This window comes from Terrapene carolina, unplaced genomic scaffold (assembly GCF_002925995.2).
Source record: "Terrapene carolina triunguis isolate 2854851 unplaced genomic scaffold, T_m_triunguis-2.0 Scaffold88, whole genome shotgun sequence".
In the NCBI taxonomy this organism is placed as follows: Eukaryota; Metazoa; Chordata; order Testudines; family Emydidae; genus Terrapene; species Terrapene triunguis.
The window spans coordinates 16,565,046-16,590,116 of record NW_020664439.1 but is presented as its reverse complement, the minus strand read 5'-3'; the positions used below and the strand labels follow the sequence as shown (position 1 = coordinate 16,590,116).

At 40.5% G+C, this 25,071-nt stretch overlaps 1 protein-coding gene across 1 annotated transcript in view; it reads left to right on the top strand.

Annotated features, from left to right (window-relative positions):
• The window catches only part of SPHKAP (SPHK1 interactor, AKAP domain containing), a 122,249-nt gene that overhangs the window by 81,528 nt on the left and 15,650 nt on the right, over window positions 1–25,071 (top strand). The window contains exons 4-7 of the mRNA XM_024195211.1: window positions 12,799–12,858; window positions 16,524–16,658; window positions 20,467–20,722; window positions 21,006–24,816. Coding sequence (XP_024050979.1) covers window positions 12,799–12,858; window positions 16,524–16,658; window positions 20,467–20,722; window positions 21,006–24,816 — 4,262 coding nt within the window. The remainder of the gene's footprint in view (window positions 1–12,798; window positions 12,859–16,523; window positions 16,659–20,466; window positions 20,723–21,005; window positions 24,817–25,071) is intronic.

Here is a 25,071-nt window from a genome sequence, read left to right as displayed (position 1 = left end):
GTTGTAGGATGAGGGGGGAACCATAGTGCCATAGAGATCAGGGGAGCCAAGAGGACCCTCAACGGATCTGAGATCTAAACTTATTCCTGCTCATTCTGTGGAGAAGCCAGCTCCTCCGTGACCCCAACACACTATGAAACAATCAGAGGAAGACAAAAAAGTTTCCAGCACATGGGTTTTTCCATGGCAACAGTCTGGCCCTTTTTTTAGTGTAAGCCTCTATATAACTAGGAAGAGGAAGATGTTTGGAGATAAAGTTAAGTGGTCGCATCTTCTTTTGCACCAGCATTGGTTTAGTTCAGCCAACATCATATTGAGAGTGGCCTTGGAATGAGATGTATTGGTTTTGTTAAACATCATAGATAAATTATTTAGTTTTCAGAGACTGCACTTGACATTTAAATGGTTACAGAAGAAAGTCAGTAGGTAGAAGGCCCGCAATTGAGTCATTTGAGCAGAAATGGGTAATATAGACATAAGGTTTTATAAAGAATTATAATAACATGATAACCAAGTTCCAGTAATAAGTCAGAAATAATAAAAGGAGAAACAAAATTGAATACTGAAAGCTTATCAGAAGCATCCCATGAAAGAGTGGACATATGGAGATTAGCACCAGCTGACCTATCAAATGAATAGTACATTTGGTTTCAATTGTTTTCTGTAAGAATTTTCTTGTCTTCATTCCTGACTGCATTATTTTAATAAAAAACAGTGTTTGACTGTCCATGCCTGACCTAGATAGCATTTTACTTCTATAATGCTAGCCAGATGTACATAAAAAAAATAAGTTGTTTCTTGCAGTTGCCATGGGTATGATCCATCCAAAGCTCATTGAATTAGAAAAGCTCCCTTTGAAATCACTCCAATTTAAATCAATGGGCTTTGAGTCAAGCCTCAAGTTGCTAGGGCTCCAATCCTACAACTTCTAGAACAGGAATGGACTGAGACGCAGAGCCTCATTGACTCACAGTGAAGTCCTGATTATTTCTGTGCCCAGCAGCACCAATGAGTAACCAGTACTGCCAACTCTGATTTTATGATTTTTGGAGTATTTTTTACCTGTCTCATGAAAACATGATGAAAGGCTGATAACTCACCAGGTTTCCCTTATTCAAAATTGTCACCATCTCCTATTACTGTCAGTGGGGCTGAAGCCAGCAAGGCCGCCATTCCCTTACTATCTATCTGCATGTGGAAGTGAGGCTGCCCTTGATAAAGTTGGCTGCCACATCCCACTGTTTCCACTGAGATTGAAGCCATGCCCACAGGCAAAATGGCTCCCACTCTATAATGTGGAGGAAGGCTAGTCAGGACCCAGGGACTGAGAGGAGCAACAGAGATGCTATGAAAAGCAGATGGGGAGAATGAGGGTGAACAGGAGGCAGATTTAGAATTTGCAAGGGAATGGGATGCAGAGGGATGTGGAGGGCAGGAGGGAGGCTGAGGGGTGGAAGATGGAGGGGATAGAATGGCATCTCCCCCAGCCTAGGGGTAGTGGTAGATAAAGGGAGTCCCCTCTGAGCAGCCAGGGGAAGGCAATGTTGCCAACTCTAATTAATTGATCATGAGTCATGGGATTTTGGCACCTGTAGGAGGAGCTCTAGTGATAATGGAAGAAGCTCCTCCAGTCTCCTGGTTTTCAGTACATGGGCAGAGCTCTGTACAAGAGCCTTGGGGCTGAGGAAACAGATCAGCCCTGACTTCATGTATGGCCCTAGAGCACAAAGAGGGTCCTGGGGCAGTAGTAGGCTGAGACGTGTTGCTGTTGGGTCAAGACAGTAATAGGTAATGAATGACAGTTCCCCCTTTTCAGGGATAAGGAGAGCGTAAGGAGGGTTGGAGGGGGGGTGCAGCCAGGAAGATTCATGCATTTTTATGTGCATTAAAGGTCAACTTTTCAACCTGAAATTATCTCTCTCACACACACACACTACTACAACAGTAGAGAGGAGTTGTAAAGTCAAAAGATTCAAATAATGTTTTTTAGTGGTTTTTTTTTTTATATTTTTTGGGTGGGGGTCAAATCTCGTTATTTTCTCTCTCTTGAGTTTGGCAATACCGAGCAACTGTTTCAATCATATTCCTAGATTTATTTATGTGGTAATGTCTACATAAGGCATTAATTTTGAAAGCTTTGCTTTTGTTGGAGGTTGTGGTGAACTGAGCAAGACCACAAATCCCCCAGTAAGATCCATATGGGTAGGCCCTTATGCCTGTTCATATAGGCACAGTCAGTATTGCCAACCCCAAATGTTAAAAAAAAAAAAAAAAAAAAAAGCAAGAGATTAACTTAAAAATCATACCTTTTAGGTTTGGTGTTCTTTGTATTTGTCTTTTTTCTTTTTCTTTTAAGCCTTAAGAGTACACTCATGTTACATTTTAAAGCTCTTCTCCACAATCATGAAGGCTAGAATTTTGCTTTGTAATGAAAGCTGAAATTCCCATGTAATCACATGTCTCCAGAAGCTGGAGCTTTAAGAAAATACATCGAATACAAGAATCACTCTAAAAAAGTCACAAGAGTTAGCAGCATTGCCTAGGGGTCCATGCAGGAAGGCATGTACTGTCTGTTAGGTCCCTGAGTGTTTGGCATCTACATTTTACTTTAAATTGGCAGAAATCTTTCAAGTAAAAAAATGCAAGTTTCTATTTGGAAGCTTTGTGAATCAGCATTTTGATGGCCATCAAAACAACTGATCCTGCCATAGAGACATAAAAAACAGATGGCTGCATTGTTAGAATCAGCTGAAAAAGGCATTTTATTCTAGTCTCACAGAAGTCAGAAATATGTAGATGTAGTTGACCATTTTCAAAGACACAAAGCTTAAACAAAATTTCTGGGAAAAGTTTGCCATATTGCTTTTCCTTTAATATTTCCTATGGGTTACATTTTGCTCTGTCTCAAAGATATAGTGAATTTTTTTCCCCTTAGGCTTTAGCTGACTTCAGCTCCCACGGGAGACTGACATGCAGCTGTATATTTATATCATCCTACTGAGTGAAGGCTTTGAGAAGTTATATTTGGTTATTGTGCTATGGGGAAATTATGGTGATTTAAACCATCTTTCCTAAAGACAGATGGAGATTCTGATCGGTAGTAAGTCCATTGTTATTCCATATTTGCACTAGCAAAACCAGATCAGAACATGGTTCAATATTCTGAAAATTGCTATCACATGAGAATGTTATTCCTGAGGGCAAAAATGAATGAGGACAGACACTATATGAGATTATTTTTAAAATATTTTTGACTCCATTAAAAATCTTTACAAGTGACTTTGCAAGTAATTAAAGTGATCATGGAATTACATATTCCCTACAACCGTAACTTTACAGTTTTGCTTTTACAAGTAGATAAAACCATTAGTGGTTAGCACTAGAATACTTCATAACACATCAGAAATCATAATAAGCTTTCTAGAATCAGCAATTCTCCTTACAGTACAATATGGAAGAATATGGGGAGAATACACATGGGTAGTCTTCAGTTACTAATAATCTTAGCATGACGTGCTTCCCTGAACAATTACAATAACTAATGCATACCACAAGGTCCATGCTTCATAGTGCACAATGAGCAAGAAAAGGTACAAACAATGTACTCATTGAACATTAAAAGGTGTCATAATTGCATCATCCTGGCTAGGGCACAGCTGAAAAGTCCAACCCATACTTCTCTAATCCTGTTACCCATGTAGACTTCCTTCCCACTCCATATGCTGGACTTCTAGAAGAGTAAAGCACTAGTTGGAAGACCTTTAAAATGAACACAATAATTGCTTACCAGCAGCACAGGAGTTCTCCAGTGACATCATAGTAGTAGCTGGCCGCTCCACACCATGGAGATGCAGTCACAGGCTTAATTTCCCCCCTTCTCAATGGCATTTCCAGGCTGGTAGAGTGATTTGGGGTTTAACTATTTGGCCAAACGCATTAAGAGACCTCCCCTTTCAGGGTAAGCAGAATTCCAAACACAAAACAACCGTCAGCCTTTCCCTAGGCTCAATAGTCCATCAGCCCCCCATAAGCCAAACAGTCATGGGCCTACCCAGCTCAGATAGCTTAACTAACTCTTTCTCCCAGGGTCTATGTTCTATCTGCTCCTAGGCCTTTTCCACAGCTCCTCCTGGGTCTGGGGCTGAGTGCTTCTCTCACCTCCCTAGGTGGAGAGCCTTACATCAGTTCAGTGGGGGGGGGGTTGAGCCTTTCCTCAGCAATCCCCCACATTTTCACACCTAGGCTGATGAAAGGCTGCCCTTTATATGTCCCAGAGGGCCTGGCTCTTAGTTACCTGCTCTCTCAGTCATGTGATTGGAAGAGAGCGGGAGGGAACCAGGCATAGGCCAGAGCTGGGACTTTAACCCCTTAAAGGCCCAGCTTACTCTGTTAGAGACAGCATTTACATATTAGCAGTCAAGCATGTTTATAAAAGTCTCCCTTTGTGGGTTGGTACTATGGGTGAAAATCACCTGCATAGAGAGAGCGCACAGATCATATGCATCAATTAAGCCTAACTAAGGGCTTAATTGGAACTTAACAGGCTTCATGCTGACCTTCTGCACAGGTGAATTTCAGATTTCATATGTTTTATAAGTTTCTATACTGGCTCTGCTGCAATAAGTTACACATTGTGCACAGTGTCCTTAGAGGCAGTGAAAATGTAACTACACTACACCTGGAGAGAGACTTTCACTCTGCTGGGAAGATAATACATAGTTAAAGTCCAAGGTACATACAACCTGGGTTTTTTTAATTATTATTTTTATTTCATAGGAAGCTCTACATCTTTTTGCCAAAAGTGACAAATACAGTAACTCCTCACTTAACGTTGTACTTCTGTTCCTGAAAAATGCAACTTTAAGTGAAATGATGTTAAACAACTCCAATTTTCCCATAAGATTTAAGGTAAATGTGGGGGGGTTAGGTTCCAAGGAAATTTTGGGGGGGCAGAAAAAAGGCATTATATACTGTACAGTACTGTACTGTGGTTGGGAAGTGTCCCTGGCTTACCCCACACAGGCACAGCCCGATGCAGGCAAGGATGCTAGGAAGCACCTTTGCAACAGCAGCGGCAGCTTCCCCGGAGAAGAACAGGTGCTGACTTTGCGGGGAATGCTCTTCCTGTTCCCGCTCCACTCCAGGCCCACCTCTTCCCACCCCCACTCCACCTCCTCTCCGGAGCACGCCACATCCCCGCTCCTTCCCCCCACTCCCCCCAAAAGTCCTAAGCGCCGCCAAACAGCTGTTTAGCAGCACTTAGGATTTTCGGGGGAGGGGGGAGGATTGGAGATGTGGCGCTTCCCTGTTCCTCCCCCTCCCTCTCGGCGCTTCGTGCTTAGGACTTTCTGGGAGGCAGGGAGAGGAGTGGAGACCCGGCGCTTCCCCACTCCTCCCCCTCCCTCCCAGAAAGTCCTAAGCACCGCCAAACAGCTGTTTGACAGTGGGGGAAGTGCTGGGAGGGAGGAGGAAGAGGCGGAGAAGAGGAACTGGTGCAATGTTCCCTTGTAAAGTCGCTACTCTTCCACTGAATCTTACAAGCAGTGGACAGAGCAGGCAGCCAAATGACGTTATAAGGGAGCATTGCACAACTTTAAACGAGCATGTTCCCTAATTGAGCAGCGATGTAACTTTGAAACAACGTTAAGTGGGAGGACATTAAGTGAGGAGTTACTGTAACTGAAAAGAACCTCACAGTAGCATTCATGTATATCACCTCTCTGGCTTGTATATACAGTAATATACAAAAAAACTACATTACCATAAGAGAACATCAAGACAGCATTGTTAAGCCCCTAAAGCAATGGAACAGCAAAGTTACGGTTTTCCATGCAACTGGAACTCTGTCCCACCTCTCCTTGTGCATTAACAAGCTTTAAAAAATGATCATATGCTATTAACTCTTACAGTCAGGGATCCCATGGGGGAAGAAGCATGTGTTCATGTAATTAACGACTATATTTTAATGCATATCCACAAGGGGGCTGAATTAAGGTTGCACAAGCAACTGTATATCAGGCATTTCCTAATTTTCAGGTGCTTGCCTTTACAACCAAAATAACACTCTTGTATTAAAGATTTTATTTATGTATTTTTCTGGCGTTTTAGAAGGAAAAAACAAAACATACTCTTTGTGTGCAATTTAGGGTGACCAGATGTCCCGATTTTATAGGGACAGTCCCGATATTTGGGGCTTTTTCTTACATAGACTCCTATTACCCCCCACTCCCGTCCCGATTTTTCACACTTGCTGTCTGGTCACCCTAGTGCAATTGTAACAATTTCCATTGTGAAACATCAGCAGGTTTTGAATCCTGAATGTTCAGGATGGCAGCATGGACTAAGTACTGTAGCTAGCCGCAAGAGAAGGCTGTAATCCCAGAGAATGGTTGGGCCGGTGGGTGCAGTGTGCTGAAGATGGTTGGTGGGTGGGGTGAGGAGTTCAGCCTGTCTCAGTGAACTCTTGCTCTTCCCCTATAGGTTGGGAGACCTTCAGCGCCATGTGTCACCCTGAAAAGGCCATTTAATGGGAGTGGGGAATCCAACCCCTCTCTCTTCCCCTTTCCCCCACAACTGCTGAGGCAGCTCCCAGGTTTTCCCAGTACAGTGTCAGCAGCAGCCAGAGCAGCTGCAGTGTTGGTCATTGCATCAGCCTAACCTTAGAATGATTGTGTTTAGTTATTATTTTGGCAGGCTGCCAGAATTTTCCTTAGGAACACAAGTAACAGAAGGGAAATGGTGAGTTTTAACAATTTTTATCTCAGCAAATGCTGAATAGAATTTCATGGGACAAAAAAAAGGCAGTTCCTTAGCCCAAGGGATTTCCCCTTGCCAAATATCAACGGTCTGCTGCAAACAATAGAGGTATTAGAGCTTCTCAAAGAAAAGGTCACAAGAATACCTTATAATGTAAAGTGCTAGGAAACCTAAATATAGGGGTTGCTACTAGGTCACCCTATCGTATATAATTAGGAAAAGGTTACATAATTTTAACAAGGGGAGAAAACAAGAATTAATGTACAAGGTAGAAGGATGAAGAGTGTCTGGTACAATATCTTTGTTAATATCAATCATTAAGCTTTTTTCTTTAGGGGGCATTAAGTACTGTCTATGTCAATTTTGGTTTATATACCCTGTAGCAGAACGATGAAGCAAATGTAGGCACTAATATGATTCTTATTTACTAAGCTGTTGGTTAGTGTCAGCACCATAAAACACTCTGAAATTGTTTGAATGTGAAAATAAAAAGTGTTATGCTTATAGTGTTACACTAATAAAATAATACCAACAGGATCTTATAAGAGGGATTAGGCAAAAATGCCAGGTTTATTGTAAATACAGAGAAAGAGACAGAAATCAGGATATGCAGTTCAATATTATTTCACTACCATTCCTTATTCATTCACACACTCATTCATACAAGTTCTGCAGAGTTGTTATAGTTACCAGCCTAGAGGTTGCTCATGGCAGAGTACTGGCCAGGTAGTCTGCAAACGAGGGTGGAGGGTGGAGCCGAGTCCTTGTCAGATGCGCATCCGATGCTCCTGGAGGGTGGTTGCAAAACCAGACTCAAAATTTTCAGTCTTTAGAGTCTGTTCTTATAGGATTTTGTCCTTATACAAGTCTATGGGAATTGCTTCATCCTGCTGATGTTTGTTTGAGGTAATTATCAATCAGCAGGTGGCACATCCCTGATGGCTGAATGTCTGAGTGTTATGTTGTTCTTCCGGAGTCTTCAGCCCTCCATGGGGGGCACTTGTGTGGATTCCGGCCTGCCCTCCGGGGGTCATCCGGTTATCTCTAGTCTATCTGCGCATTCTTCAGCCAATCGAGACTGGAGTTGTAATTCTTAGGCTGGCACTTCCCTGACCATTCATTCTTTATCTAAATCAATTTATCCTTTATCTGAATCAAGCGTCCATTCACATACATCCTCTATTTTAACATACATTTATCACTTATTACTTTACTATTTCTTAACTTCTAGCAACTCTCAGGATGTTGCAAATTTACTTAAACTTTAACATACATAACAAAAGTTAAAAGCTACTAAACTGTGTTCTGTTTGGAAGAACAATTACAGTTGTTTTTGAGAACAGACTTTCTGTCTTAGGATGTGTTAACACAATTAGCAGTTTGGCCTTGCATGTTTCTCACAGAGGGAGAGACACAGAAATGGAAAAAGCAAGAGGCCTAAGCTGTGGGGAATTCAATTGAATTCAATCTTACCCCTTGTCTCTCTTGGCCTCAGACTTGTTATACACATACACTTTATGGTTCTAATACAGAAATTCCCTGATATGGTCCAACAATAGCAATTCCCTGAGTTTAGCGTTCCATCTGTTAATGAATAAAATAAGTAGAAATATTTATATAATGCATTAGCTCTTCAAAGGACTTATAAGCATTAACAAATTATTGTCATAACATGTAAGTTTACTAAGCATCGTTATTCTTGTTTTACAGACTGGGAGGAGAGGGGAGATCAAGGCATTTGCCCAAAGGCTGCAGTGTAAGAGCCAGGATTAGATTCAGGAGTTTCTAGCTCCTTGAAACTGTTTTCCTTGAAAATTTCTTTTAAAATGTTTTCCTTTCATTCCCCCCCCAGCAGTTCCAGTAATAATCATTAAAGAGGATATGAAGTCTACCTCATTTTATTTCTTCTGCGACCCGTGGAGACTAAAAACCCTTCAATGTCAAGTTTAGCATGCTAGTGGGCCAATTCTGTTAGATGCTGCACACAGGGACCAGTCTGAAGAACCTGCCCCAACAAACATCATAAAAGGGTACCATGAGGTAGGGCCTATGGCAGTGTTTCTCAAACTGGGATCGCCGCTTGTGTAGGGAAAGCCCCTGGCGGGCCAGGCCAGTTTGTTTACCTGCCCCGTCCTCAGGTCCAGCCGATCGTGGCTCTCTCTGGCCACGGTTCACCGCTACAGGCCAATGGGAGCTGCTGGAAGTGGCGACCTGTACGTCCCTCGGCCCGCACCGCTTCCAGCAGCTCCCATTGGCCTGGAGCAGCCAGTGGGAGCCACGATTGGCCAGATCTGCAGACGGGGCAGGTAAACAAACCGGCCTGGCCCACCAGGGGCTTTCCCTACACAAGAGGTGACCCCAGTTTGAGAAACATTGGCCTATGGGAATAATTGGCAATGAGGCAGAAATAAGGATGGTGTGTCAGGGAGGTGCACACATGAGCTGTTTGGCATCTAGACATATTGGGGTGCTCCCACATTGAGCTGAAGTTGGAGTTAGGCTATAGGTCCAGCTAAATTATAGTTAAAGGTATTAACCTACATCTACACTAGAGAAAAGTTCATGGTTAAATTGGGGTTAGCTAACACCAACCTAACCTCAACCTCTTTTCCTAATCTATACAATTAAAACATTTTTTTCAAATTATGAATTATACCTCAGTGTCCTTTTACTATATTATGACTGAGGTCTCTCAGTGATAACACTCATATGCTTATCAACCAATATAAGTCACTGCACCTAATATATTTCATTAATATCAGGCAAGCCAAAAACCACGAGTGATTTTAGATTCAGTTTTCTCCTTTCATGTCCATTAAACTGGACAGATATACTCTTAGTGGGTCTCCTAGAATCTGGCAGTACTTTGGGGCCAGTTAAAATAGCAAAAATCAAGCAAATTCTGCAATACATTTCAATAACCACTGTGGCACAACATTTATCTGTGCAATAGTTGCCTATAGCTTCACATCTGAAAAGTCCACTCAAGTGCAGAATGGCAGGAGATTTCAGTAATAAGGCAATGTAATAAATCAGTGTCTATACAGTGTCTACTGTATCCTATATATCTGAATACACTGAAAGGTGCAAATATTTGCACCTTTCAGTGTATTCAGATATATAGGATACAGTACTGCTTTAGGCATAAATATAATAAATGCATTTGGTTATCAAATTAAAAAAATATGAAGGAAACAAGCTGTGACTTTAAGTAATGCATATACCTGCACATGATTCTCCTTCTTCTACTGATGCATAAAAGAGCTAAATATATACCATCCACTCCACATGAAATGGAACTGACAGTTTCACTGCATGCTTGGTAGAGGCGTACTCTTAGGTTGGCAGCTGATGTCACTGTTACAAGAGACAATAGATATTTCAGGTCAATTGTGTGCAACACCACATCAGTATTCAGGCATTTGGTAAATTACAAAAACAAGGATTATTGGAAAATAATGTGTTTGAGTAATACTGTATGTATGTATGTATGTGTATTTTTTTTTTTTTGGCACACAAAACTCCCCATTGAATCCAGTTTTGGGATAGAGCCAAAATAGAATAAGAAATAAAGCACCTTTTCCATAAGTCCTAGAGTAAAATTTTCAAAAGCACTTAACGTGCAGGCACTTAAAAGCCCAAATCACATCTTATCTCTCAGAACAGTAGCTGAAGCATGCTTGAGAAGATAAAAAAATGGAGGCATACATTTCCACCGGATTTTCAAAATGTCTCCTGACATCTACGCTGAATTCATTATGGCCAGTCACCTACATATTTATATATACAGTACATATAAACATACACATACACACACATTTATATGGTTAGGAACATATCATTGTGGACACTTGCAAAGTTCAAAGTTTTATTTGCTAAACAAAATCTGGCACCAATATTTTCTAATGGTTTGTTGTGTACACCATCTGCCTCAATAATATACAACTCCTAAGAATCAACTGAAAGAAAGGGAGATTTTCTTCCTCTGTACAATTAACTATATCAGGCTCAGGACATTATGTAACTATAGTACTGTATTGCTAAAGGGTATTTTTATTACTTTATGGCTTTGACATTTCCATTTCCTAATAATAAGTACATCTTAAAAGTTAGCCGTGCATAAAACCCTAGTGACAGTGACACATTCTTCTAGCGGAGATCCTCAAGCAGAGAAATATTTTTCTTTAAATTGTAATGGTGGAAAATACGTTTTTGTATTGGTGTAAAGAAGTTACATTATTAAAATAAAATAAGCTTTTTTAAAGAGCAAAAATCATTCTTCTTTGCACTTTTTTGGGTTCACACTGGGAGGGCTGAATCTTTCCATCTGCTATGCTTGCTGTTACTACAGATGGTCATATTCTGTACATACGGTATGTACATATATAAGCTGAAATCATTGCTACGTTAGGGTGAAACTGACACATAATATGCAGCAGAATGTCTAACTTCAGTATATTGGTGAAATGTACTATTTCTTTTTTTTATACTTTATACCTTTCTAAGTGAATTTTACAGCTCATGGAAGTGAGGTAATATTGGCTAAGACTAATGATAATATGAGCAGGTGCTGAGAAAGCATTTCCCAAAGAGTCCTTCCTGAACTAGGATAATCAAGTCCTTTGACTTCTGTTGGAAAAAAGAAAATGTTTTGTTTGTTGTAATACATCCAACCATATTAGTACTCAAAAGCTGTCAGTGTTCAGCCAGCTACTGCATTTTTTTTGTCCAAGGAGCCAGAGCTGTATGAGGTTTGAGCAGTCTTCCTGTGAGGTGCTACTCCCATTGACTGCAACAAAAGTTGAGGCACACAGGTCTTCAGTTGAATCAGACAGGAAATTTGTTCCTCCTCTGATTATTACAGAGCAATTGGCTGAGCAAATGAAGTTTGGAGCTAAACCTGATTGAAGGTTAGTGTAGGATTTGGACTCTACCCTGAACCTGGAGTGGAGTTTACATCAAGATGTGTCAGCATCTAAATCTCACAGACTGTTCTTCTGAGATTTCTGCCACATCCAAAAATAGGACCAAGTCCAATTTTGGGGCTCTTGCCTTGAATCCAGCTTAGCACCAAAGCAGAGGATTCAGAACTGGCTCTCTTCTCCCCCACAAAAAAACCCCAAATTAAAAATGGGTTGGATTTGAGGTTCCCGTTTTGGCCAATCTCTAGTATTCTACAGTGTCAAGTGCACTGTTGTTGCTTAAATAAATGATGATCAGAGCTGGTCAGACAATGGAAAAATACCCCTTTTCTGGGTGAAACTGGCACTTTCCACAGAACCAAGGCTAAAATTACCAGATGTTTTCCTAATTCCGGCAGCTGCAGTGCCTGGTTAAGGCTACAGAGGGCCCTTGAGTACTATTGGTTTATGAACCTTCTTCCCGAGATAAAAATATTCAGTTTCCATAAAGTTATTAGGTTCATCTGGACATGCTAGAATCCTTTTGAGCCAAGTGATCTTAAACCCATACACCACAAATTTAATCTGTTCCCAGCTGGTTAATTACAAATATTTAATTTCTGTTAGTTTTCCTTTTCCAATCTTCCAACTTTCTAGTAAATGGACTGAAGCTACATGCTGTAATAGGAAGAATCATATCTTACCTAATAATAGTTGCTATGTAGTGCAAGGTGTCCTTGTTGTGGCAGTGGAAGTCACGCGGCAGGCAATGTGGAGGTGCATCATCGCGCTAGCCATTGCCAGAGGCATTCCATATTTCCTCTCTTTTCTCCCACATCCATTACATTCTAGTGTAATGGCTACATTTGGCAATTTGACAAAGAGAAGTTGTGTTGGAACAGATACAGTGATTGCTCTTAATTTTCTTGCCTTTTCTTCTCCCATTTTAATGCCAAACCAGTACATTACTCCCTTTTGACCTTATGACAGTTCTTCTTGTGCGATGAAAAGGTGCCATATCCAGCTACAAGTATAGGAAATGTATTTATATTAATTACCTTTAAATTGTTTGCTAAATTTCTAAAGAAACCTGTCGGAAAAAACAGGTTAGACTACCTTTTTTCTCTCTTTTTTATTTCAGGTTTGCTTTGTGAACCTAGATGCAAACAAAGATGATTGCAGTGATGAGCACTTAAAACAGGTAACAAATTAAGAAAGGCCTAATAATGTGCACAATACATATGTTCATGTTATTCACAAGACGGTGTGATGAGAACTAGAGAAAGGCCCAAACCATATTCCTAGGCCCAATTCTCTCTTGTCCCCTCCCAAACTTTGCCAGGACTTTGAAACCTAAACATGGATATAAATTTTACAAATGGACACTCTTTTTAATATAGGCTGAATCAAAACTCTGGATTTGAAACTCCCTCAAACAACGTTTGAAATCCAGATTTGGATCCTGTTCTAAACGTGTGGCTTTATGCCCAACTCAGATGACAGCTACTAGAATTTTGTGGTCTAAATTCACAATGCCTATTTTGTAAGTGGACTTCCTGCTAAGTCTTGGTTTTATAAAAGAAGTGTTTGTGCATGTGTTGTAGTTGTAATAGTTTATCTTGACACTGCAGTACATAAAATAGTCTTATGGCAGCTTTTCCTCCTATCATCAAGCAAATCCTGAGGCCCTTTTACTCACTTATTTAGGTTTTATTCAGCTGCTCAGTCTTACTCAGGCAAACTCCAGATGATTTCATTGGGTGGGTTTTTGGATAGAGACTGGTTAAAAAAAATGTTTAAGGCCTAAGGATTTGACTCATTGGATTTCCGCTTATTTACTGAGCAGAAAACCAGGACACTCTTCAGCAATTCATAAAACCAGAGGCACAACTGGACATACAACTGAAAATGTGCATCCTCCTAAAATGCTCAAGTCGTGTGGTTATGGGAAGAAGTGACATTTTGAAAGCGTGGCACAAAATGAGCTTTTATATAGGGCCACAGAATGGAAGCTTAAGCTTCTGAAGAAGTGGGTTTTTTACCCACGAAAGCTTATGCCCAAATAAATCTGTTAGTCTTTAAAGTGCCACCGGACTCCTTGTTGTTTTTGTGGATACAGACTAATACGGCTACCCCCTGATACTTGACTTCCCTTACTGTCTCCCACCTCCATCATCCCATGCTGGCATCAGAAATACATGGCAAGTGAACACGTCAAAGAGGGGTCTATTGGCCATACTCAAAGTTCCTCAGTGAAACACTGGAATTTGTTTGCTGGGGCCATTCTAAGTTCAGTTGAGGACTGCCACATTATTTTCCTAATTGCCTTCTGCTAGTGATTCTCTAGCAGGAAGTCTTTCTACAAACAGCTCTCGATAGCCTCAAGCTGTGAAAACTTAAACATCAAAAATATATACAGTTTCCATAAGCAAATGGATTTTTCTGATGAATCAGTTGGTTAAGTGTGGATACCAGATTGAGAAGTTTAATTTCAATGAATCCACAGAAGTACTAGATTATTTATTAATGAGAAGGGAGAGGCCATTTTTTTTATTTATTTACAACCTCGGGGTATTTTTTTAAAGAACTGATGCTGTGTCAGGTCATGGGGACTGATTAATGAGCAAGAGAGCCTTGATAAAGGCCAGATCCTGACACCTGCACAAAAGCCAAGTAAATGAGCTTCACGCAGCACATCTTTGCAAAGGGCTAGAGTTAGAATCCTCTCCCACAAACACAAATCACCATTGGAGACTCCCCACAGCTACATGGGATTTGACCCCATAGATCCACATAGTGGTGCCTTCGCTGGCCATGACCCTAAGCTGTCCACAGGCCCCTCCAGTACAGTGGTACAGAGAGGGTGGAACCCTACTTTGCAACATTCCCTCCCTCCTTGCATGGCCCCTCTACATCTAGGATTCCCCATGCGCTGAAAAATGCCAGGTCTGCTACCTCAGAGGCCCTACATATGTGGCCTTTCGGCAGGCCACAGGATTTGGCCTTCTAGAAATAGTTACCAGTACGTAGTCTGAATGTTTCTTAGGTATAAGTGGAAACTAGTGTTTTTTCCTCTAGGGTTAATGAACATTTTAAAATATGTGCCACCAAAATGAAGGTTTGCATATTATCTATCAGCCTCTAAAAGGAAGATCGGTCTGTATGCATTTCTATGCATAATTTACAATGACTTTTCAAAAGCTACTTTAGACAGTATGGATTTAAACAACATGCTAGTACAGTGAAAATATTTAATAGAAGTATATAAAAGATCTTGGCATAACTGTCGGGCACAAAAATGTTTATATAAGTTGTACAGTGCCATATGTTACATATTGGTGCTGTCTGTTACGATTTCAAATCATCCTTTTGTCACCTATAAAATAGAGTCTATACTATGCTATAGAATATGTTACAAGGGTTTCTTGGTTACAAATTTAAGAACATTCTTCCCAGACCTTTCCATTTGATTCCAAGCAGGAAAAAAAAGATATTTAAAATGTCATGATTTTCCAATCTAAGTAATCTGATAAATATGGTAATTTAAGTAAAAGAAAATATAGAAAAAACACTATGATAACAGAAAAATGATCATTGAAAAAAAGACAAGCACTTTTTTTGTACTAGACTAAAAATGTCAAAATGAATTGAAGCACTGAATTTAAGTTTTATGTCAAATATTAATACTTAGTCATATCTGCAGATCAGTGTACTGAGAAGTAGATTGTTCCCCGTAACTGAATTAGGTTTGCCAAGCCAGCCATTTGTATTATGTCTAATTTAAATCAGTGTAAGGAGAAATATCAGTACTGTAAGCTTTCACTTTGAAGATAAAGAGTGGGGAAATGAAGTATCTTTGAATTGTACTGTAGTTAAAGCACAGGTCTGGGTGTCAAGATTCTGGATTCTTTTCATGGCTATGCCACTGATGTGCTGTACTTTGTCATGTATAAAGTGGAGATAATAATGGTTATGTGTCTCAGAGATACTGTGATGTTTAATTACTTATTGTTCATACAGCACATTAAGAGCTTTAGGTAAGCTCTTTGGGGCAGGAAGTCTTATTTTGTTCTGCATTTGTACAGTGCCTAGCACAGCAGGGGCTGATCCATGGCAGGGGCTCCCAGGCGCTCCTGCTATACAAATATTGTAACAACAGAGCAAAGTACAGTATCATCATCATTAGTAGTTTATCTTTGTTAAATGTACTGTGCATATATGTAAAACACATGCCATATAGAAAGTTACTCTGTTTTCACATCACAAATGATAGGTTATGAAACCAAAGTATCTACAGAGTATATTAAATCTAAGAAGTGGATGTTTAATTCAAACGGTGTATTAAATACATGATTGTAAATATAGATTTAAAACTGAATTAATTTCATAGGGCAAAATCCAGCAGATCTTTTCCCAGTAAAACTCCTTTTGATTTCTTGTTAATCATAAGCCTGAGTAGGAACTACAAGGTTTGGTCCATACCAATAATTATTGAATCCTTTTGTATTTTACATATTAACACAGTGTTCCCATTCACTTAGGAGCTATTCATAGTATAAAGGCCAAGACTTTTGATGGGCATGGGGACTGAACTGACTTCTGATCCCTAATGCTGTCATATCTCTAGGGCAGTGTGGGGACATTTGCACTGCCACTGCTGTAATTGTTTGGTACATACATAGAGGATGTGCATTTTCAGTGCTGCCAATTTTAGTTCCGGTATGTTCTGAGAACTGAGTTCATTTTAAAATGCATTTAAAAGGAATGCCTACCAAGTGTCCTTTAAATGTTTATGGATGCAACAGTGTAACTCTGACCGGTGTGAAATAGAGTGGTGTTGTCTCAACCATATTTTTCCTATTGCAGAGATTGATCAGTGTCTCTCCAAATCTCCCAAAACTTATCAGCTCTATGAATGTACAACCACCAAAAGAAAACGAAATAGTCCTGCTAAGCGGATTAACTTCAGGAAACCTTCAGGCTGATTTTGAAGTTTCCCAGGTAGGCACTATACATTTATCTTTAGGAACACATCGCAGCCATCAAGGATAGTGTATGCAATCTGAAAGAAAAGAAGCTGCAAGCACAGAGCCAAATGCTAGCTTGAGAACCACACAGGTATGTACTTATAAAAAGAATAAGCTTAGCTGGTTAAACACCATTTATGCAACTACATAGTTAAAAGCCCAAACCGGGGGTGACTTGGGGGCTGAGCTGAGCTAGGAAGGGGTGGAGCTAGGGATCAGCCTGTTCCCCTCCAGAGACTATGAATATCTAGGTGAGAGTTAATACTGCGGTAAGCCTATTAACTCAAACTCTCATTCAGTTTGCTACTTCTGTGCAGCATCCTGAGAAGGCAACCAATGATGGCATAGCTCATTCAGGATCCTGCTTCCAGAGACCGTGGGGGCCAGAAGGGCAGCATGGACAGGGCGGGGAGAGGATTTAATTCTTTAGATCCATTGGAGGGCGGGGGAAGTGTTAGGGAGGAGCTGCTGCAGATTCCCTTTTAAGTAAGGTCTTGCTCCTTCTTCCCACTAGCCAGCCTGCTCCAGCAATCCTCCCTGTCTCCATCCCTGGCCATGCTTGTCTCATTATGCACCTTTGAAAGGAATTCATGATGGTGCTGGAATATCCCTTGAGCTAAATTGTGTCGGGAATTCACTTACCTGTGGGTACATTTAATTGCAGAAGGGAAGAGTCTGAGAGCTATTAACCCCATCAACGCTTGTCCCAGCTTTAGCCTCTGTGCAACAGTAAAACTAATTGGTTAGTTTCTCCAACTAAGATACAAAAATAAAGATTAGCATCCAACCCTTCACTCTGATAGCTCTGGAATGCTCCACTGGCAGCAATGAGTTGCATGCCAAGAATTCTGAACTTCCAGCACCACATATAGAAAGGAAGCAAATGGTAAATGGTAAATTAAAACATTTTTTAAACATAGATTTTAGAAGTGTAGCTACTTATTAGAGTGACAGATTTTTTGTGGCTCTGTTATTTCATAAGACTTTGTGCCTTTACATTCAGACCTGTGCCAAGGGGAAAGGATGAAAATAGCTCATTATATTGGGCCTGATTCTGATCTCATTTATCCGTGTGTAAATCAGGAACAACTTCGTTAAATCCATAGAGCTACACAGCAGGTGTAAAACCTGTGTAAGTAAGATTAAAATCAAAACAGGTTATCTTCACTAGCAATTAGCAGCAGGGCCTGTGCACCCCTGTGAAATTAATTTGTGCACATAAAGCTTTGTGAAACTGGCCCCGTAATCTCTGTTACGAAGATCATTGCATTTTATGTCCTACTAATGTGCTGCTTTTTAAAGACAAAATTGGTTGGTTATTGAGTTTACTTGCTATTTATACCTAATGGCTGCATTTAAAAAACATAAATAATGGCATGGTGCATTTTAAGTACCAAAGAGCTCCATTGCGCCAGTAAGGAGCAATGAACAGCCACATCACTTCATGGGAGCTGCAGAAGGCCCAGGAGATCTGATGTCTGTTTGGTGGCCTGTGAGTTTGGTGATCTCAGTCCATTCTTCAGCACCCCAGTAAACAAGGCCAGGTCTGCACTACCGCGCTAGTTCGGCGGCTGGGGATCGAACTTCCTGGTTCGATTTATCGCGTCTGGTCTGGACGCGATAAATCGAACCAGGAAGTGCTCGCCGTCGACTGCGGTACTCCAGCTCAACGAGAGGAGTACCGCGGAGTCGACGGGGAGCCTGCCTGCCGCGTGTGGACCGCGTCTGAACCGCGGTAAGTTCGAAGTAAGGTATGTCGAATTCAGCTACGTTATTCACGTAGCTGAATTTGCATACCTTACTTCGACTTGGGGGGTAAGTGTAGACCAAGCCCAAGTGTTCACATCACAAAAAAGCACAGCTGGCACCCTTGCTGGGAGGTCAGGACTGAAACAGGAATGGAAGCTGACCTAAACTTCTCACCTGAGAGGTGCTCTCCATGTCAGGATGAGGTGAAATAGCATTGGCATCAGGAAGCATTGTGCTAATTTGGTCCTTGTCCTATCTGTCTATCTAGAAAAAGGATTTCAGGGATGTCAATCTTTTCACATGCATTAAAGTCACACACACACCCCTCATTTTCTCTTTGGTTCTAGTCTATTTCATTTCCTGACCCTTACACACTAATGTAACACTGCAAATTGTGTACTGGGACATTTGCAGAAGAATGTTTATGTCTAAACATACATCTGGTTTTATTGATTTTTGTTGTGTAAATTTCAGGAAAACATATTATTGGGTTTCATAAATAAAAAATAAACAAAACAAAAAATCCCCAAACTTACATTTTCAATCTAAGCTGACAGCGTCCTACTGAAGTAAATTTTTTACTTCATATTTTTATATTTTGAAGTAATACAAATTGAATCTCATTCACTGTTTCACATTACTTCATTATTTTGCATTTTTTCATAGTACTCTGTACTAAATTGGAATTCAATGGTAGCTTCTTAGCGACAAGTAATCTGAAAGCCTGTCAATCTTTTGGTGCCCTCTCAGCTGCTAACAGATTTATTCATGCAGATTTTCCACTCAAACATATTGTGTAGCTAGAAGGGAAAAACAGACCAGTTAAATGTGCTGTTACAGTATAACACTAATCCCAAGACTTTTACACTTAGATACTTATCTTACAGTGGCACCCAAAGGCGAGTCAGGGCAGGGCTGTAATGTTCTGTACAAATCCATAGAAAGACACAGATACAGCTCTGAAGAGCTTTCAGTCTAAGGCCCCAATCCTGCAATCAGAGCTACACAAGCTGACTCCTTCACTCCCATGAATAATTCACTCCAACTGAAGTCAAAAGAGAGGACAGAAGGTCTTGTCGTCAAGGCACTTGGATGTGGACTTGAGAGCTGGCTTCACATTTTAGCTCTGCCACAAACTCTGTGTATGACCTTGGGCAAGTCAGTTAGACCCACAGCCTCAACATTATTTTGGCACTTAGCTCCCATTAAGCATCTAAATACCTCTGAGGATCTGGGCCTTAATCTCTCTGGGCCTTAGTTCCCCATTGTAAAATGGGAATAATAGTACTTCCTTTCTCCCATCCCTTGTCTTTTGCTTAGATGGTAAAGCTCTTCACTGTCTCTTACTATGTAGCACTTAACACAATGGGACCCCAATCTTATTTGGGAGTGTCTAGGTGCTACTGTAATATAAATAATTAATAATGGTGCTTTGCACAGGCATAAGGCTAAGGGTGAGGGAAAGGAATACAAAGCATATACGATTTTAAAATATTGTATTTTAATATTATAATACGTAAATAGCCCCATCCCTAACTGCCCTGCAAACTAATCATCCACAAGGCTGACTTCTTATAAGCATCACAATAGAAATGGTCTTGAAGACGAATTTAGAACCTACGCAAACCATTCCTTAAATAGCTTAATAACATTCAGAAACACTTATATCTTAATAATGGAGAGGGTGGCTAACTTCAACATAGCCAAAGGCAAATAGGACAGTTTGTCATTAAAAGGACAAGAAACTGAATTAAGAGTAAGCTATTTGGTAACTTAAAAAAAAAGTAGTTGTACTACAGCAGAGTGCTTTCTTACACCCGATTTACGTAAAACACTTTTGTAACTGAAAATGTCATTCCAAACAGTCTCATATTTGGCATAAATGTAGCTGCACAGTATGTTGAAAACATCTAATTCACAGATTTTATTGCTTCTTTACAACAGAATGTTCCTAATATAATTATAAGGGGTAAAGTAACGGAAAAAAAATCTTTTTCAATTAAATAACTGTTTGATATTATTTTCCCCTCTAGTGTCCTTGGCTGGCAGATGTATGTTTGGTTCAGTGTGCAAGGGGAAACAGAAAAAACAGCATAGGCTGCATCATCTTTGAAATAAACAAGTTTCTGATTGGACTGGAGCTTGTGCAGGAGAGACAGCTGCAGATAGAAACTAATATCTTAAAGCCTGAGGATGATACAAACTGTTCAGTGTCCTCAATAGAAGAAGATTTTCTCACAGCATCTGAGCACCTTGAAGATGAGAATGAGGCTGATGAATATAAAAATGGTAAAAGCAATGTAACTGACCGTAAGTTTGTTATTGTTCATTCTGCAATGCTCATATAAATTGCACTTAACATTAATTCATGCATATATTTAATTGCAATATAGAAGAGGGATAATTGGAGAGATAAAAATCATTTATATTTTTTTAAATCTTTGTTCAAGAGATAGGGTACATGGTATTTGTATGCTAATTGTACAGTACTACACATTACTTTAATACAATCACCTTTTAGAAAATGATAGCTGGATATCTAAAGGCTAATGTGTCATTTTTATTTTTACAGATCATGAAAATTTACATGTCACAGAAACTGCATCAGATATCAGAAAGCATAAAGGAAAGGGACTTGAGAACCTACACTATAGGAAGACCACGTTGCCATTTGCCCTTGATGACAACTGCTTTAATAAAGAAAACTTAGCTTCTGCTAAAAACTCTGCTGATTCAGAAGAAGCGCTGAATATCGTGGCTGAAGACAGCATCTTACAAACTGTGGATAAGTCCATCCAGCAACTACAGTGGAAGAATGGTTTAGCTGGAAGAGTTAGGTCATCCCCTAATACTAATAGCCTGGAAAGATCCCTTACAGACAAGGCTGAAAATTCCTATCCAGTGTGCACTTCAGAAGGTGTATCTTTGACCAGAATGGCTAAGGAAGAACTAGCTTCTCAGTGTGACACAATATCAAAACAAAACAATAAGCTAGACACAGAAGAGCGTACAAGTGAAAGGAAACCTCATCCTCCTTTGCAAAATGAACAAGCAACAACAGGTCAATATGCTACAAATTTAGCAGAGTCTGTTCTGCAAGATGCATTTATTAGATTGTCCCAATCTCGACCCACTTTTACCAAGGAGGCTGCTATTAGCATCTCTGTAGGAAACTCCTTAAATTCAGCAACTTGTACAACAGAAGACATAACGTCCCGATCATGGAATGAACTTCCAAAAATTGTCATAGTTCAAAGCCCAGACAGCTGTGAAAATACATCAGAATGGCCTGGGTCTGGTTTCCCAAATCTGTGCCATTGGTCTGAATCAGAAAGTTCTGCTGAAATTTCAGATTACCTGCAGGAAGAGAATTCCAAAGGACACACCCAGAGTGCACTGGAAGTAGCTTTGGCTTGTGCAGCCACAGTTATTGGAACCATTTCAAGCCCCCACGCTGCAGAAAGACTCAAAAGAGAACAAGAAGCCACAGACTCTAAAAGCAAAACAGTTGATAATGAAGAGGAACAGATAAAATCTTCACAAGTACTTGATAACTGTGCAGATACAGAATATTCATTTCCATCTGCTTTGTGTGGCATGACTCAAGTAGCAAGTGCTGTAGCAGTCTGTGGTCTTGGTGAAACAAAGGAAGATAAATACCCTGCAACTTCAAGTGGACTCTTATCTGCAGCTGAGACTTCTGCAGCTATTACCCTTCATTGTAGTATAGCCATAGGAAGCAGCATGGAGAAGTTGAACAAAAGCATTGCAGAGACATTGCTCAAAGAGGCATCCATGATTTTGACAAAGCCCAATACATACAGAAATGTAGGGGACTTTATGGAATCCATAAATGGAAGAATTATTGAAACAGCAACAAGGCCCCGGATTTCACCCTTGGATGAAGTAATTTGCGATGAACTCGCACAAAATGTATCAAATGTTATTCTGCGGCATTCTGTGGAAGAGGTTAGGAAGAAAAGACAGCTACACCCTGGTTCAGACAGTAACTCAGACTTCAGTACACACGACATGTTTATGGAGACTGCCAATGAACTGCTTTTTAACGTGATATATTTCACTTGCAAGAAGATGAGAGATATTGCACAGGTTGGGGAGTGTTCACCTCTCTTCTCCGAGGACAAAGACAGATGGAGGGTAACAGAAACAGAAAGCCAAGGAACACAGACAACAGCTACTGAACCATCACAGCAAGCCCCAGATCACACCAATGAACCATTTAGTACTTTTTACAGTGCTAATGCTGGCAAAGATCTTGTAAATTTGACAAATACAAAGAAAGATAATAAGGAGGAAGGGGTGTCAAATACCATGGAAAGTGCCACACTGCGTTCAGACCTGCTGTGTAGTGTCAGTGGGCATAACTCACTGGTTGCAAAAACATCCCCCAAGAAAAGATATCTGAAAAGAGCCACAAGAGATTGCTACAGATCCCCATATCAAAGCAAGAAAGACCTCAGGTCTTTTTCAGACAGGGAAAACACACTTACAGTCAATGAATGCAGACATGGTGTTCAAGAGCAGTTATCTTCTGATGCCATTGTGAACACAGAAAACCAAAGCAAACACAAGTGTGATGCTTTGCTAAATAATGAAGTCCAAGTTAGTGTGTCTTTGTTAGGTAATCACATCTTGTTTCCTTCTCAGCCTGTGCTACAGGTAAAACATCCAAGGGATACATACTGTGTAACAGATTTTGCAGAAGAATTAGCAGAAACCGTGGTCTCTATGGCAACAGAAATAGCTGCCATTTGTCTTGAAAACTCAAATGGTAAGCAACCCTGGTTCTGTGCATGGAAAAGAGGAAATGAATATCTGGTGACCCAGAGTTTATCATGCAGGACTATAAAAAGGAAGAAGGAATCACAGCCCAATGGCTCAGTTGTTAGGAAGCACAGGCCACCTAGGCTTAGTGAGATCAAAAGGAAAACAGATGAGCATCCTGAACTAAAGGAAAGACTGATGAACAGAGTAGTGGATGAATCCATCAACCTTGAAGATACTCCAGAGTCTGTCAGCATCTTTGCAAATGAAGTGGCTGCTAAAATTATGAACCTAACCGAGCTATCCATGGTTGATAATGTCTGGCAGGGTCCAAACCATCCCAGAAACAGATTGCACTGTGAAAGATGGGGCCGGGCAAAGGGGTCCAGCTGTGAGAGCATACCAGAAGAGGATTCGGATTCCAAAGGGTCTGTAAATACTTTGGGCCCAATGAACATTTTAGGTCAGCCGGGAAGCCAGACTAGTTCTGTCTCTAAGCAGTCTAGTTGTGAAAGTATTACAGATGAATTTTCAAGATTTATGGTGAACCAGATGGAAAATGAAGGGAGAGGGTTTGATTTATTACTGGACTACTATGCAGGAAAAAACGCAAGCAGCATTCTAACTTCTGCCTTGCAACAGGTTGCCAGGAAAAATGGCCACCTCAACGTGAGACCAAGCTGCCCATCCAAACAGTCTAGCACAGAAAGCATCACAGAAGAGTTTTATAGGTATATGCTAAGGGAAATAGAAAAGGAAAATAAAGATGACGCTTCTTCCATCAGGAGTTCAAGGGAGTGGAGTGGCAGCTTGTTACCACCTTCTCCACGATCACCGTTTTGTTTTAGACAATCCTCTATGCCTGACAGCAGATCATCAGGTTCCAGGCTAACAGTGAATGCACCAGTCAAAGCAAAATCATTAGATGGCTTTGCTCACAACAGCCACCGGGATTCCTTAAGCATACAGCAGGTCAACACTGTGTCTTCTTTGGGTCTTTGCAAGTCGGACTCATGCCTATACCAAAGATGTAGGACTGACCAGGTAACAGACATGCTGATTCATGAGACATGGGCAAGCTCAATTGAATCTCTAATGCGTAAGAACAAGATTATAGGGGATGAGGCAGAGGTTACAGATGCTGATCAATTCCCCAGTGATTCCCCACTGCATGTAGAACAATATGCAAACAGACTGGCTGCAAATATTGTTGAAAGTGGGAAAACGTTAATTGTCGTCCATCAAGATTCCTTTGACTATACAAACCGGGAACGTGTAGCAGAAGGCAGATCTCTCCCAAGTGTGACTCAAAGTCAGTCTAACCCCACAAGGGACAGAATAAATTTAGATGGAAAAAAAGAACAACTCACAACCCATGGATCCCTCCAGGGAAGCCATATAGGCTCCTCTGCTTTCCTAAGGGAAGTGCCTTTGATTCAGATAGAAACTGATCAAAGAGAAGAGCTGAATAAAGACGTAGAGCCCTTAACTTCTAGTATCATCCCCGCTGGGGAAACAAAGGAGCATCTAAACAAAGAAAAACCTCCAGCAGCATATTCTGGGAAGCACATGGTTTCAAGCTCCGTGATAAATACCAGGTAAGTGACAGAAAAAGGCAAGTCAAGACACTGCTTCGTTTTTAAACTTTAACAGTATACAGTGGTTTCCAGGAGGGGTATGGTGGGAGGAACTTAGCCTTTTCAAATATATTGGAATTAAATTCCTATTACAGCCCCCTAATGAAGGAAACAAATGGAAATTCTAATAATTGCCAAAAAAAAGACCTGTGTGTACGACAGTAATTATATTACAGAGGTGCACTTCTAACACCACGGGACACATGGAGCTGAATT